This window comes from Gopherus flavomarginatus, chromosome 3 (assembly GCF_025201925.1).
Source record: "Gopherus flavomarginatus isolate rGopFla2 chromosome 3, rGopFla2.mat.asm, whole genome shotgun sequence".
In the NCBI taxonomy this organism is placed as follows: Eukaryota; Metazoa; Chordata; order Testudines; family Testudinidae; genus Gopherus; species Gopherus flavomarginatus.
In genome coordinates this window covers 58590975-58605255 of record NC_066619.1, presented here as the reverse complement: position 1 = coordinate 58605255, position 14281 = coordinate 58590975, and the positions used below count along the sequence as shown (strand labels likewise).

Here is a 14281-nt window from a genome sequence, read left to right as displayed (position 1 = left end):
ACTGCTTCCTAGGCACTTAGTCCCTAGTCTGTAGCAGTGCATAGGATTCTTCCGTCCTAAGTGCAGAACTCTGCACTTGTCCTTGTTGAACCTCATCAGATTTATTTTGGCCCAAACTAATTTGTCTAGGTCCCTCTGTATCCTATCCCTAATCTCCAGCATATCTACCACTCCTCCCAGTTTATTGTCGTCTGCAAACTTGCTGAGGGTGCAATCCACACCATCCTCCAGACCATTAATAAAGATATTGAACAAAACCAGCCCCAGGACCAACCCTTGGGGCACTCCGCTTAATACTGCTTTTCTGAAGTCCAGGGTCCATATTCTGCTGCTCTCCTTTCTTCCTTGTATCAGGATCCTGAACTCAACCATCTCATGGTCACTGCCTCCCAGGTTCCCATCAACTTTTGCTTCCCCTATTAATTCTTCCCTTTTTGTGAGCAGCAGGTCTAGAAGAGCTCTGCCCCTAGTTGGTTCCTCCAGCACTTGCACCAGGAAATTGTCCCCTACACTTTCCAAAAACTTCCTGGATTGTCTATGCACTGCTGTATTGCTCTCCCAGCAGATATTGGGGTGATTGAAGTCTCCCATGAGAACCAGAGCCTGCGATCTAGTAACTTCTGTTAGTTGCCAGAAGAAGCCTCATTCACCTCATCCTCCTGGTCTGGCAGTTTATAGCAGACTCCCACCACAACATCACCCTTGTTGCTCACACTTCTAAACTTAATCCAGAGACTCTCAGGTTTTTCTGCAGTTTCATACTGGATCTCTAAGCAGTCATACTGCTCTCTTACATACAGTACAACTCCCCCACCTTTTCTGCCCTGCCTGTCCTTCCTGAACAGTTTAGATCCATCCATGACAGTACTCCAGTCATGTGAGTTTCCCACCAAGTCTCTGTTATTCCAATCACATCATAATTCCTTGACCGTGCCAGGACTTCCAGATCTCCCTGCTTGTTTCCCAGGCTTCTTGTATTTGTGTATAGGTAATTAAGATAACTCGCTGATCATCCTCCTCTCTATGAGGCAGGAGTCCTCCCCTCTTGCACTCTCCTGCTCGTGCTTCCTCCTGGTATTCCACTTCCCCACTTACCTCAGGGCTTCAGTCTCCTTCTCCCGGTGAACCCAGTTTAAAGCCCTCCTCACTAGGTTAGCCAGCCTGCTTGCGAAGATGCTCTTCCCTCTCTTCATTAGGTGGAACCTGTCTCTGCCTAGCACTCCTTCTTCTTTGAACACCATCCCATGGTCAAAGAATCCAAAACCTTCTCTCTGACACCACCCGTGTAGCCACTTGTTAACTTCCACAATTCAACAGTCTCTTTCTGGGCCTTTTCCTTCCACAGGGAAGATGGATGAAAATACTACTTGCGCCTCACACTCCTTTATCCTTCCCAGAGCCATGTAGTCTGCAGTGATCCGCTCAAGGTCATTCTTGGCAGTACGATTGCTGTCCACATGGAGAAGCAGGAAGGGGTAGCGATCTGAGGGCTTGATGAGTGTCAACAGTCTCTCTGTTACATCATGAATCCTAGCTCCTAGCAAGCAGCACACTTCTCGATTTTCCCGGTCAGGACAGGACAGGAATACCTTACAGAATCAGGATTGAGTATCATATGGAGGACCAGCTTCTCAATCTCTGATGTCTCCAAACAAAATCTAAGATCATGTGAATTGCATCACTGACCTTCAGTATGCGATGATTGCATCATCCTCGCACACACAGAGGTCGACCAGCAAAGTGCCCTAAATCTTTTTTCAGATGCCTATCACAGCCTGGGTCTCTCTCTCTCAACATCTGGAAAACCAAACTACTCTTTGTACTCTTTCTACTTCACAAATTGCCATCAGCAGAGTACCCCTGGAAAATGTGGACCATTTTCCATACCTCTCCCAAACAGTCAGCATTGCCACTGAAATTGGTTACAGGATCCGCTGTAACAGCCAGCAAATCTTTTGGAAGACTACTCAAATGAGTCTTCAATTACAGAGATCTGCAAACAGGCATCAAGATCTTGGTTTACAAGGCAGTTTTTATCCCCACTCTTCTCTATGGTTGTGAGACATGGGTAACCTATAGACAACATCTCAAGCAGCTGGAGTGTTTCCAGCAGCGCTGCCTCAGGAGGATTCTCAGGATCAGCTGAGAAGTCTGATGCACTAACATCAGCCTTCTTTCTACAGCCCATATCAGCAGTGTAGAAGCACAGGTCATAAAACATCAACTCTGCTGGGCTGGTCACAGTGTGCGTAGGTCTGACACTCGCCTCTCAAAGCAAGTACTCTTCTTTCAGTTAAGTCAGGGAAGAAGGGCTCGTGGAGGGCAGCAGAAGCACTTCAAGGACATACTGAAAGTACATCTTAAACTTAAACATCAACCCAACAAACTGGGAGGACTTGGCGTAGAACACAGTGGCGCCACACTATACACCAACCCACAGCTCACTTTGCGGAGAACAGACATACTTATGACACAGAGAAGTGACAAAGGAGGAAAGAAAGGGCACAACAACTGTGTCTCCTCCAAGATTGCACCTGTCTCTTCTGTGGGAAAATCTGCAGAGCATGAACTGGGCTCCTCAGCCACATAAAAACCCACCAATGAAACCCCTTGGCAGACATCATCCTCGCATCATGGGATAGCAGAAGAGACAGGAACAGAATAAAACTGAACCTGGAAATGATCTCAGTTTACTCCACGATATAGCCTACCAAGCTTGTGATGCGGTAAAAGGTTCTACAAATTTCTGTAAATTCTCACCACTCCAGCCATCCTAACAATGGACTCTGGAACAGATTTTTTTTTTTAGGGTTAACGGACCTTATATTACTCAGACCAATACTTATTAAGAAATTAAAATCTCACACAAGGTACAGATACTGGGACTGTTTTGTACTACCTTGCACCCTGCTTAGTCACTTACATTTATACAAATGGGTATAAAGCAACACTAAATTAGAACGATAAAAGGCAATGGAGAATCAGGCCCATCCCCTTTTCTGTTTTCAGTTTTAACATGTTGACGTCCTTCGTTCTGGACAAAGCATATCTATATTCTCGTGACTTAAATTTAGTATTGTTACCTGAGCAAATGCAATGACTCCATGAGCATTGTCATTAGATGGAATAATTATGTTAACATAACCACTAGCACCAATCTCTGCACCTCCTCTGGGATTTTTCAGCCGCACTGTGAAGAACTCTTCTTCCTCTGGGATTATGTCATCAAGGATATTGACCGCCAGCACAACTTCCATGTCTCCAGGCTCAAATATCAATTCACCTGAACTAGCATAAAAACACACACAAAATAATTATAATTAATAGTAGTTTGTTGTGGCAAAATGCGGAATAATCATGGCTTTCCATGAAAGAAATACAGGTCTCATAATTTCAGTTTAAAAAAGGTAACAACATGGCACACAATATTTGTGGTAATGTTTAATTATTTTTCACAATAAATCATGAGATATAACTTAAAATCCATTATTTGAAAGTTTAAAATTATATTCCATCCTGTACCACACTAGACGTATATACAGTAAATTTGTAAAAAATAATTCAAGACTCTTCCTTAGTTGAGGGTTAGATTTGTCAGGGAAACAAATACTAAGACATTTTATTTAAAAAAAAAACTGTCACATTTTCTATCATGATGAACATCCAGCTTTATTTATAATGCATGAAAGAGAATTAAAGAGATGCATAAACTGATATGGATGCATATACATTAAAACATCTATCAAGAGACCAAAACTGGAACCTGATCTTAAAAATGAGGGAAATAACTAACCCAGGGGATAGAGAAAACAGCAAAATTTTGTAATGCACAAAACATCCATAAATGTTATACAGTAAAAATTCATTATTTTATACATTTGAGTTAAAAATTATAAAAAGTAAATAGTACAACACGAGTGCCATATGAAAACAGGAATATTAAGGTTCAAAATTAATAAATATGGAAGATTGGGCTTTGAAAGCTTTGGATTTTAAAACATCAAGGTTTTTCTTTTTTTAAGACTTTCAATTAATTTTTTTATTGATCAAAGGTAATTTTACTTGAAAGGTTTTTTTTTTTTTACAGGAAGGAAATAACAATCATAAGATTACATCACCCACCTTGTCTTTCTCAATGAATCAAGGTGATTAAACAAGACCAAAAATTCATGATGAACTGGATCCCCATTCAACCACAATAAATGGGTTTTTTTGTATGTAAACACATGAGTAAGGAACATAATTGCAAGCACTACATGGGCATGATCAGCAGTCTACTAAGAGACACTCATTGACTTCAATGGATTATGTAACAGCCCTTATGTTGAAAACTCTTAGGGATATCAATGAGAGTTCTACCCACAGAGTACTTACAGGGCTGGAGTCTAATATTTCTAGTTGCTGCTTTAGAGAGTATCACAAGAAACATTTAAAAAAATGAAGAGGAGCTGCAAGATGAGAGGTATAACATGAGAAACCTACCTAGGTATAAAATCTGACTCGTTGGAGACTTTGGTCAATTCATAAATCTGGGAGTAAGAATCTCCAGACAGAACAATTAGACTTTTGTTGGAGTTAAGTGATCTCTTAGTAACTGAAGTGATATGATTAGCAGGAGGTGCTTCCAGCACTAGAGAGAACTGGTTTACTTCTGAATTCCAGGAATACAGTGCTGATCTATCCTTACCAGCTAGTAGCACATGGACTGCATTTTAAAAAAGAAGAAGAAAAGAAAATGCTCAGAGACAAATGTAATCGTTTTCTCAGTGCAATCCCAGCGATGCTTGCTTACAGGAACTCACTGACCAGTCTTGCTTTCAAGGTCTGAGACAAAAGAACATTTGTTCGGTATTCTTATTCACTTATTTATTTCAGCAGTTACACTTCAAGTCCTAAATGAAGTTCTGCAGAGAAGCACCTGATGGTGATGCACTTACACCAGTTTTACATCAGTTCAGAATACAGTAACTCCTCACTTAAAGTCGTCCTGGTTCAAGTAGATTTGTTATTAAGTCGCTGTTCTATTAGTGAACATGCTCATTTAAAGTTGCACAATGTTCTAACGCCGTCCACCCCCCTCAGCACCTCCCGCCCACCGGCGGGCCCCATGGATCAGCACCTCCCCCTCCCTCTCTGCAATCAGCTGTTTCACAGCATGCAGGGAGGCTGGGAGGGAGCGAGGAGGAGCAAGGACGTGGTGCGCTTGTGGGAGGGGGCAGAGCTGGGTTAGAGGCGGGGCGGGACTGGAGAGGGGCTGGAAAGAGGCAGGGGGCCTTGGGGGAAGGGGTGGAGTGGGGGCAGGGCCTGGGGCAGAGTCAGGGATCAAGCACTGCCGGCAGTTTGAAAAGTCAGCGCCTGGGGCTGTCTCCAGCTCTGCAGGGATCTAGAGGCCCAGTGCCTCTGCACTGTGTGTCCCGAACATACCGTGCAACCTGGCAGATTCGTTCCCCTAGGAGACAACTGGTCTCTCCAGCACCCTGGGAATTGAGGAGGCATTCAGTGACTAACTGGAGCAGGTATTTGTGTGATCTGCTGATCAGAGGCCAGCAGAGACATCCCCAGCAGGTGCTGAGGAAAGATGCAGCAGTGTCCCTTCCCTGCTCTGCCTGGTTCTCATGTCAAGCCCAAACCCGTAGAGCTTGCACGGGGAGGACACTGCAGGCCTAGGAGTGGGGGTGTTGTTGGCCCATACCTGCACCAGAGCTCTGGGGCCAGAGGATATTCACTTACCTAGTCACAGCTGAGAGTTAAACTGCACATAATGTCTTTTGTCTGGCAAAAAAAAAAATTCCCTGTAACCTAACCCCTCACATCCAAATTTACATTAATTCTTGTGGGGAAATTGGATTCGCTTAACATCATTTTGCTTAATGTCAAATTTTTCAGGAACATAACTACAATGTTAAGTGAGGAGTTACTATAGGCCCAAATAAGTTATTCCAGTGTGGAAAAACATATTTAAAAAAACTGAAACGTGCTCTGGCCAGGAAAGGGCAGTCCACATTATTATTTGTATAGTAGTCACATTTAGTACACTTCCCATCTGCTTCTGCCTGTTTCTTCCAGATCTCCTGTCAACATTACTCCATAAGCCAGAGGTCAGCCTTTCTGTCTTTTGGAGGTCATCCAACATCTTGGAGCTCTGTCAAATCAGGAACCCAATTAAGTGCACAGTCTCTCTCAAATGAAGACCTTAATTAAATCTGCTGCATCACCACCAGAGTAATTATGTTTATATATTTGCAACATTGCCTTACTTCTGGAGTATTTTTGCTATTTTGAGCTGTAAGGTCTTCCATCCTTTCTGTGTGTCATTGTAATTTGTTTGGTGCCAATTCACATCACCAGAAGAATGATGGACTGACATGCAGCTACCACATTGTCATAGCACTGTTTTCAGTAAGGTCTACCACCAGTGTAAAAGCTACTATTGGAACAAGGACTGTAGTCACCTAAAACTTACCTAAACCTGAAGGAGGCATGAAAGTGTGGATTTTGTTTATCACACTAGAAGAAAGAGACTGAAAATGCCTGAAGGAAGATTGTCCTGTCTCCCAGACAAAAACTTCACTTGAATTACTGGATTCTGCAAAGGGGAAAGGGAATAAATCTCAAGCTTGACTACACAATGAATCTGATCAATGATTAAACACCTGCAATGCTGGTTCACATCAAAATGTCTGCATTTACCAGATCTTACCACACAGATAGCCACATTACCACATATTCCTCTATGCTTAGGACAGGAGATATCTGTGGTAACTGGGACAACGGTTGCAAATGGTGATCATTTAATAGCTTCTATGTTTGCACACCCACACACCTCAGAATGTTAAGGTTGTTGGGGCACAAAATGACAAATGCAAGACAATGCATAGTTAAGCGGGAAGTGTACCATAAGCCTTTTCACCAGACACAGAACGGTGTGTTAGGAAAGCAGGACTGCCTAATGGATCACATTGTGGCATAACAATCATCTCCACCACTGTTCCATGAATTCTGCACAGCACATACATTGCGAGGATGTTAACAGCAACTACAATAGTAAGAATTTAATAACCCTGGGAAAAGTGTATGTTGAAAATCAGCACTTCACTTATTCTGCACATACTTGAAAATGGATGCAACACTTCTATCTGTCCAATAAATAAAACAGATTGTCACGGATAAAATTCTCAGAGTGTGGCCTCTCTCCTCTCAACCTTAAATCTCTGTCTACACTGCTGAGACAAGTGTCTTTCCCATCAGACAGACCAGCATAAACTCATGTTCTTGTATCATGCAACATACCTTTTGCAACTATTAGATAGATATCAGACCCAGAAGTCAAGGCCTCCATGTGTGTTATTCCATTTACTGGCACTTGATGAAGTTTTTGAAACTCGTCATCTGACCATTGGTACAGAAGGGGATGTTGGCTGGAATTCGACAGAGAAACTGCTAGGTACATAAAACCTCCTCTGGGAAACAGGGCCATGTGCAGAGCTCCATAAATTGGGAGTTGATGATGCAATACAAAAAGGCCATCATTCCACTGGAAAACCTATGGGAAATGATACATAATTTTTTTCTTTAGATCTAAGTACAGTCAGATTGTGCTAACAGAAATCAGATGTCACTCTGAAGACTTTAGATTATTTTAATTATCCTCTGAATCATTAACATCTAATGGCTGCTCAATGAATTCAGTTGGTTTTCTCCTTCCAGTTCCTAGTAGACAAGCATCTGCATTGCAAAATCACCGCCACCCGTGATGTTATTCTTGTTGGACACCTCAGCCGGAAAGTGAAAAACTGAATGGGCTTGGACACTGAGCTACCACTAACCTCTAAAGATGGTCCCTCCACATGAAGGCTGAAGTACAGTGGTAGGGTGGTATAAAGAAGCTGCATGCAGGTTTATCTGTTCTGAAGATAAGAGAACTTCTGTTTCTAAGGCTGCCTACTTCCCCTTAGCACAAGTACTAAATGACAATTTTCAAAGTAGGAGGATTTCTAATAATGATTCACATCTGGTATATCTGTATAAGTTCATGCAGACAATACTGGTAAACCTAAATCAGTCTGTAAACTTCATTTTTATTCAGCTTCTTGTAGAATTCAGGGTAGCAAGTTATAGTGGGGTGGTCACCCCACTCTGGCCCTGAAGGGGTTAAAAGCATGGAAAGGGAGTGAGAACAGCTATGAGAAGCGGAGTGAGTCGCTGACCACAGCTGTGGCCAGTTTAATCAGGGCCCAGCTGGCCCTTATAAAAGGGCTGGGGCCAGAAGCTAAACAAGAGAGTCTCTCTCTAGCTATTGAGGGAGATGGGCCTGGCTGCTGTGGAGCTGAACAGAGTACCTAGAGTGGAGCAGGGCTGGGGAAAGGCCAGAGGAGCTGGGGAGCTCCAGCCCGGAAAACTCCCAGGCTGCAGGCCTTGCTAAAGGCCCAGAAAAGGTACTGGGGTTGCAGAGGGACAGCCCAAGGGTAGGCAGAGGCAGCAGGTCCAAACCCTCCTTGCCAGTGCATTCATATTGCAGTCCACCCCAGTGAGTGGGGGCTAGACGGTGACTGGCAGTAGCCAAAGACTGAGGCGAGGGGGAGATAAGTGTTTGGGGGTTCCCTGGGGAGGGGAGACCCAGCACCAGGGCCATCGGCAAGCGAGACACTGGCCTGTAGAGGGCACTCCTGAGTGGACAGAGCTAATTCCCAGGACGAACAGCAGGAGGCGCCGCAGCAGTGAGTCGGCGCCCCACTACACAAGTCAAGAGTACTTAAATACCATTATGCTGATTGCCACTTAGGAATTTCTAATCAGAGCTAAATGTATACTGCACACATATTAAAAATGAAAAAGGGAAATCATTCCAACCTGTATGGATTTGGAGTCAGTTGTATGACTTGCAATAATTAAATAATCTTTACTGTTGACAATGAAGTGTTTTACATCTCTGGTTTCTGGAACTGAGAGAGTCTGTATCTGCAAAGGCAGCACAAGGACAGGAGAATTTTGTGAAGTGATTCAAGTTCTTCACATATGGCTAATTTGCCCAATGGAGGAATGTTATTCAATACAAAACTTTGTTAAAACATCAGAAAAGTTCCATGATTACACAGATCTGACTGTTCAATAATTTCCACATGAAAATGTCATGAAAACATTATGGACAATCTCTGGCATACACAAGTAGAACTCCTTTTAAGTAAATAGTGGTGTACTAGCTGATTTTAATTCAATGTTACCAGAATTTAAATTCATTCATTAAATTCATAAAAATTAAGATCTTGACACTAGAGTATATGAACATCTTATTATAAAATGCCATATTTTAGGTCATTGCAGAGCACAAGTACCATGCTGGAGCTCAATACTAAATTGGCCTCCCATGAATGTTTTTTTCTAAAGCATCTAAAATAAGGTAGAAGTCTTACCAGTAGTACCCTGAGTCCAGGTGTGAATGTATACACACGATTGTTGGAAGAGTCCTGTTTGGTTCCTCCATGAGTAATTACTAGAAAGGCAGCACCATTGATGTGAAATGTCATACAACTCTGAGGATTCCGTATACTGAAGTCCTGAGAGGAGAACCATAAAGAAAGTGGATGAGGTAACTGGACTTTACAAATCAATTAGTACCATCCATACGAAATGGATTAAAATAAGAACATTTACCTCAATGGGAACAAAAACTCCTCTCCATTGATAGATAGAAGAAAAGCTAGCTGGGGAGGTCCGCAACAGAACACCATATAAAGACTCTCCTGATGTAAAGAAACACCAGCTAGATACTGACTCTTCCACAAAACTTTGTAAGACAGACAGCACACTGATACCACCCTCTGTAATACATTAAAAATACTAGTTACTAGAGTATACATGAGGGGGTTTACAATCTTATCTTTGATTTCACAAGCTACATTCAGACCTAATGCCAGGAGGAATAACACTGTTGACATCACTCAGAACTTGCATTTTATTAGCGTAAATGCATCCAGAGGTTAAAATAATGAGAACACAATGAGAACTCAACAGACGAATGTTTTTGTAATATGTATTCTCAATACACAAGCAAGTCATACAGGGAATCTTTGGTGCACAGAATGTAGTTCTTAACAGGTCGTATTGGAATTCAGCTAGGATCAAAATAAAGCAAGCTAATGGAAAAGCCACACACACACACAAAAAAAAAAGGAAAAAAAAAGAATTTTTCCCCAAAATGAGAATGAAGTCAGACTTAGAAAGACTTGCATAATGTACAGATCTGTTTAACTTGGATATTTTGAATGTGTTGTCAGAATTAAATTACAAAAATGAAAGCTTGGACCCCAATCCTGCCAACAGTTACATGAGTATCTTTGCTCATAGGAGTAGCCCCACTGAAGTTATTTAGGCCTCAGTCCTGCAAAGATTTACATAAGTGCTTATCTTTAGGCACTGTGGCTAGTCATATGGGACTCTAATGGAATTACTCACACTGCCTAAAACTGAGCATAATCCAGGACTGAGGCTTTATAATATAAACTTTTTCAGACACAGACAGGCATCTTAACTGTATGGACAGTACTTCTGCATATTGTGGGTGCTACAAGAATACTACTACAACCATGTCTTATTTAAGAGAAGTCTAGTGATAATACTGTTCCATATAAACTGATGTGAGGTAGGGGAGATTTCAGAAGTCTCTCAACTCTGATAGAAGTGACAGTCAGTGGACTTGCTCTAGTGAACCCGTTTTATCTATTGAATCTTAACACACTCAAAGAAATTTTAATACAGGAGTTTATTTTAACAACTCTGAGAAACAGATTTAAATTTCAAAACTAGTCTCTCTGCCTCCTTGGCCAGTTTATTGTTGTTAACTTTTAATAAAAGTAACATTCATTGAGAAAAGAACTTACTTAGGCCGAATGCAGTATTGGACAGGGTCTCCCACTCCACACTCACAGACATATTGAGCCCATTACTTCGGGATACTTTCAAATAAACACTACTGTTGGCTTCTTCAATTATCAGAGAACTTGTCCTAAATGTGAGAATTGCAAAAATAAAGAAACAGAATTCCTTTTATAATGTATGAATTGGAGTTCTGAAAAACATAACTTACATGGTATAGCTGTAGTGATAGAATAAACAATAGTGATGGAAAGAAATTGCTAGCAGCTGGTTTCCTTACAAGTGGGGCTGCTGGTAGCACCACTATCAAGGCTGCCCAACACTTCCCATTATAAGACCCTGGTTTCAGCTGCTTATAAGTTGGGCAAACTTTAATCATTTGGGATAAAGGTTTACCTGTCTGTCAGGCTGAGTGTTTTGGAAAATTTCGGATAAATTGTTCAGCCATTTCTAGGAATGAAACGAAACATATTTTACCCGTGTTAAAAATTCTGGTGATCTTTTCTTTGACTCAATCACCTCTACAGTTTGGTGCAAGGATTTGAAATATGGCGTACTGGTGGCCTTTGTGTCAGGATGTGCCTTTTGCAATGCCCATAAAAATTGGCCCAAGTTTGACCAAATTATAAGCCTTTGAAAAACTGCAGTTCTCACATGCTCATCAGAGACTTGGATTGTATCAGATGAGTTCTCCAAAGATTCCATTTGTACTGGGCAAGCTCCATCCAGGGAAAAGCAGGACATTTGATGCAACTGCAGTTCTGGGCTGTGGTGGGCTTTCTTGGCCTGTCTCTCCTGTATGCTCAGTGACCCTCCCTGCTGGGGTAGGGCAGCATGGAGGAGGAAATTGCCTCATTCAAATGCAGAGGGGACAAGAGAGAAGGGGAGCTGATTGGGACAAGGAGCTTGGCAGGAGTAAAAATTGACTGCAGCCTGGATGGCATGGAGTGGGGAGACTGGGACTGCAAGCCAGTGAAGGGAGACTGAGATAAAGATGAGGAGCCAGGGTAGGGGAAACTGGGACAGGCTGGACAAGGATATTGGGATTGAGAATCAGGAGGTGAGACAGTGAGGATGGAAAACATGGGTTAGGGGTACAGGAGGCCCATGTAGATGAGCAAGACAGATCAGATGAGTTTGGGGTGTGGGAAAGGAACTTGACCAGACTGAGAAAAAAGACTGGAGGATGGAAGGTGGGGAAAGAACTGAAGTTAGAGTAGGAATGCAGAAGAGTGACTGGGACCCAGTAGTGATGGAAAATGTGGGTGGGGATGGGTGCAACTGGAGGCCAGGGCTGCAGGGAGAGAGATCAAATGAGAACACTGGGATAGAGGGGCCTGGGACTGGCTGCGCCAGGAGACCGGGAGTTGGGGTGGAAGGGGAGAAGATTGAGACAGGGATTCTGAAGAGTTGACACTGAATCTTACATTTCTTAACTTTTGAGTTGCTCCTTTGACTTTTCAATTTGAATAATGTTCTTTTAACATAGTAATTTTGTGTGTGTGATATAAATATGCTGTTAAAGAACAGTTGAAAAGGAAGTTAGTCTTCATGCTGACTCTTTCTTCACATAACACACTCAAAGAACAATTTAGTTACATAATAAAAATATGAGTTATATGACTAAAACAATAAAATAGCAGTAGCAAGAGGACAATCTGAATCTAAAAACTCAATCAGGTCAGCTCTGGGTCCAATTTTTTTTTAAAGTATCAATGCTCTTATATTCTGGTGAAGAATGGCTTATTTTTAATCTTCTGTTCTCTGGTATAGAAGCAATGTTATTTAACAGACACCAGACATTTTAAAAGATTTTCAATTACCTAAAATTGTGGATTGCTCATTACCTTGTTTACTTTTAAACAGGTCCACCAAAGAAAGATGCAGAGAATTATCTTGTCTAGAGAATATGAATAATTACCCTCTTTATAACTGAATTAGTGTACTGTACCTATTTGTAACTGGGTAGACACTAAAAAGCCCCAATGGGGCTTGGTTCTGTAACACTGTGATCATAGTTTCCACTCTTGTGCCAAGTCTGGCTCCTCCCATTGGTCTGAAGAGAGTGACAATAAAATGTTCATCCATTTCTGGTTCTTCATCTAGTATGGCAGAAATGTGCAGAGTCTGAGAGCAAAACAAGTACATGAAGTCACTAAGGGTATGTCTATACTACTGTTTAAATTCAACACATCACAGGAGCTTCTAACAAAGTAGCTGATGCACTCTCCCGAGAGAGTTTCCCAGAATTCAGTAGTTAAAAAGTGTTCTTAAAATGTAGAAGTCTGTTAGTTATATACTTAGGAGTATATGTAAAGGTGTATGTGTTGTATTAATCTGTTTATTTTCAAGTTCTAGAAGGAAATCGCCGCCAGTGAGCTTCCCCACTGTCTGCAATTTGGGGGGCGTGTCATAAACAGATAGCTAAGGGTTAATGTCTCTTTCACCTGAAGCACCTGACCAGAGGACCAATCAGGAAACCGGATTTTTTCAACTCTGGGTGGAGGGAAGTTTGTGTCTGAGTCTTTTGTCTGTCTGCCTGCTTTCTCTGAGCTTTGGAGAAGCAGTTTCTACTTTCTAGTCTTCTGTTTCTAAGTGTAAGGACAAAGAGATCAGATAGTAAGTTATATGGTTTCTTTTCTTTGGTATTTGCATGAATATAAGTGCTGGAGTGCTTTGATTTGTATTCTTTTTGAATAAGGCTGTTTATTCAATATTCTTTTAAGCAATCGACCCTGTATTGTATCATCTTAATACAGAGAGACCATTTGTACTTATTTTTCTTTCTTTTTATATAAAGCTTTCTTTTAAGACCTGTTGGAGTTTTTCTTTACTTCAGGAAAATTGAGTCTGTACTCACCAGGGAATTGGTGGGAGGAAGAAATCAGGGGAGATCTGTGTGTTGGATTGCTAGCCTGATTTTGCATTCCCTCTGGGGGAATAGGAAAGTACTTTTGTTTCCAGGACTGGGAACAGAGAGGGGGGAAGGGAAAAAGGATTATTTCCCTTTGTTGTGAGACTCAAGGGATTTGGGTCTTGGGGTCCCCAGGGAAGGTTTTTCAGGGGGACCAGAGTGCCCCAAAACACTCTAATTTTTTGGGTGGTGGCAGCAAGTACCAGGTCCAAGCTGGTAACTAAGCTTGGAGGTTTTCATGCTAACCCCCATATTTTGGACGCTAAGGTCCAAATCTGGGACTAAGGTTATGATAACTACCCACCGGATAAATCAACCCCTGAGCACTCTCCCGTCGACTCCTGTTCTCCACCGATGTGAGAGGCGCAGGCGGAGTCAACGGGGGAGCGACAGCAGTCGATTCACCACTGTGAAGACACCACGGTGAGCAGATCTAAGTACATCGACTTCAGCTACGCTATTCATGTAGCTGAAGTTACATATCTTAGATCGACA

General features: G+C 42.0%; 1 protein-coding gene across 3 annotated transcripts in view; it reads right to left on the bottom strand.

The window, feature by feature from the left end:
• ADGRV1 (adhesion G protein-coupled receptor V1) overlaps positions 1-14281 on the bottom strand; it is a 447886-nt gene that overhangs the window by 309460 nt on the left and 124145 nt on the right. For 2 of the 3 annotated variants that reach the window (XM_050943853.1, XM_050943852.1), the window contains 9 exons: positions 12824-12999; positions 10878-11002; positions 9652-9818; positions 9411-9554; positions 8851-8958; positions 7291-7543; positions 6464-6586; positions 4483-4705; positions 3084-3288 (listed from right to left, as the gene is read on the bottom strand). In XM_050943853.1, coding sequence (XP_050799810.1) covers positions 3084-3288; positions 4483-4705; positions 6464-6586; positions 7291-7543; positions 8851-8958; positions 9411-9554; positions 9652-9818; positions 10878-11002; positions 12824-12999 — 1524 coding nt within the window. The remainder of the gene's footprint in view (positions 1-3083; positions 3289-4482; positions 4706-6463; positions 6587-7290; positions 7544-8850; positions 8959-9410; positions 9555-9651; positions 9819-10877; positions 11003-12823; positions 13000-14281) is intronic. The other variant, XM_050943851.1, reaches the window with a different exon arrangement.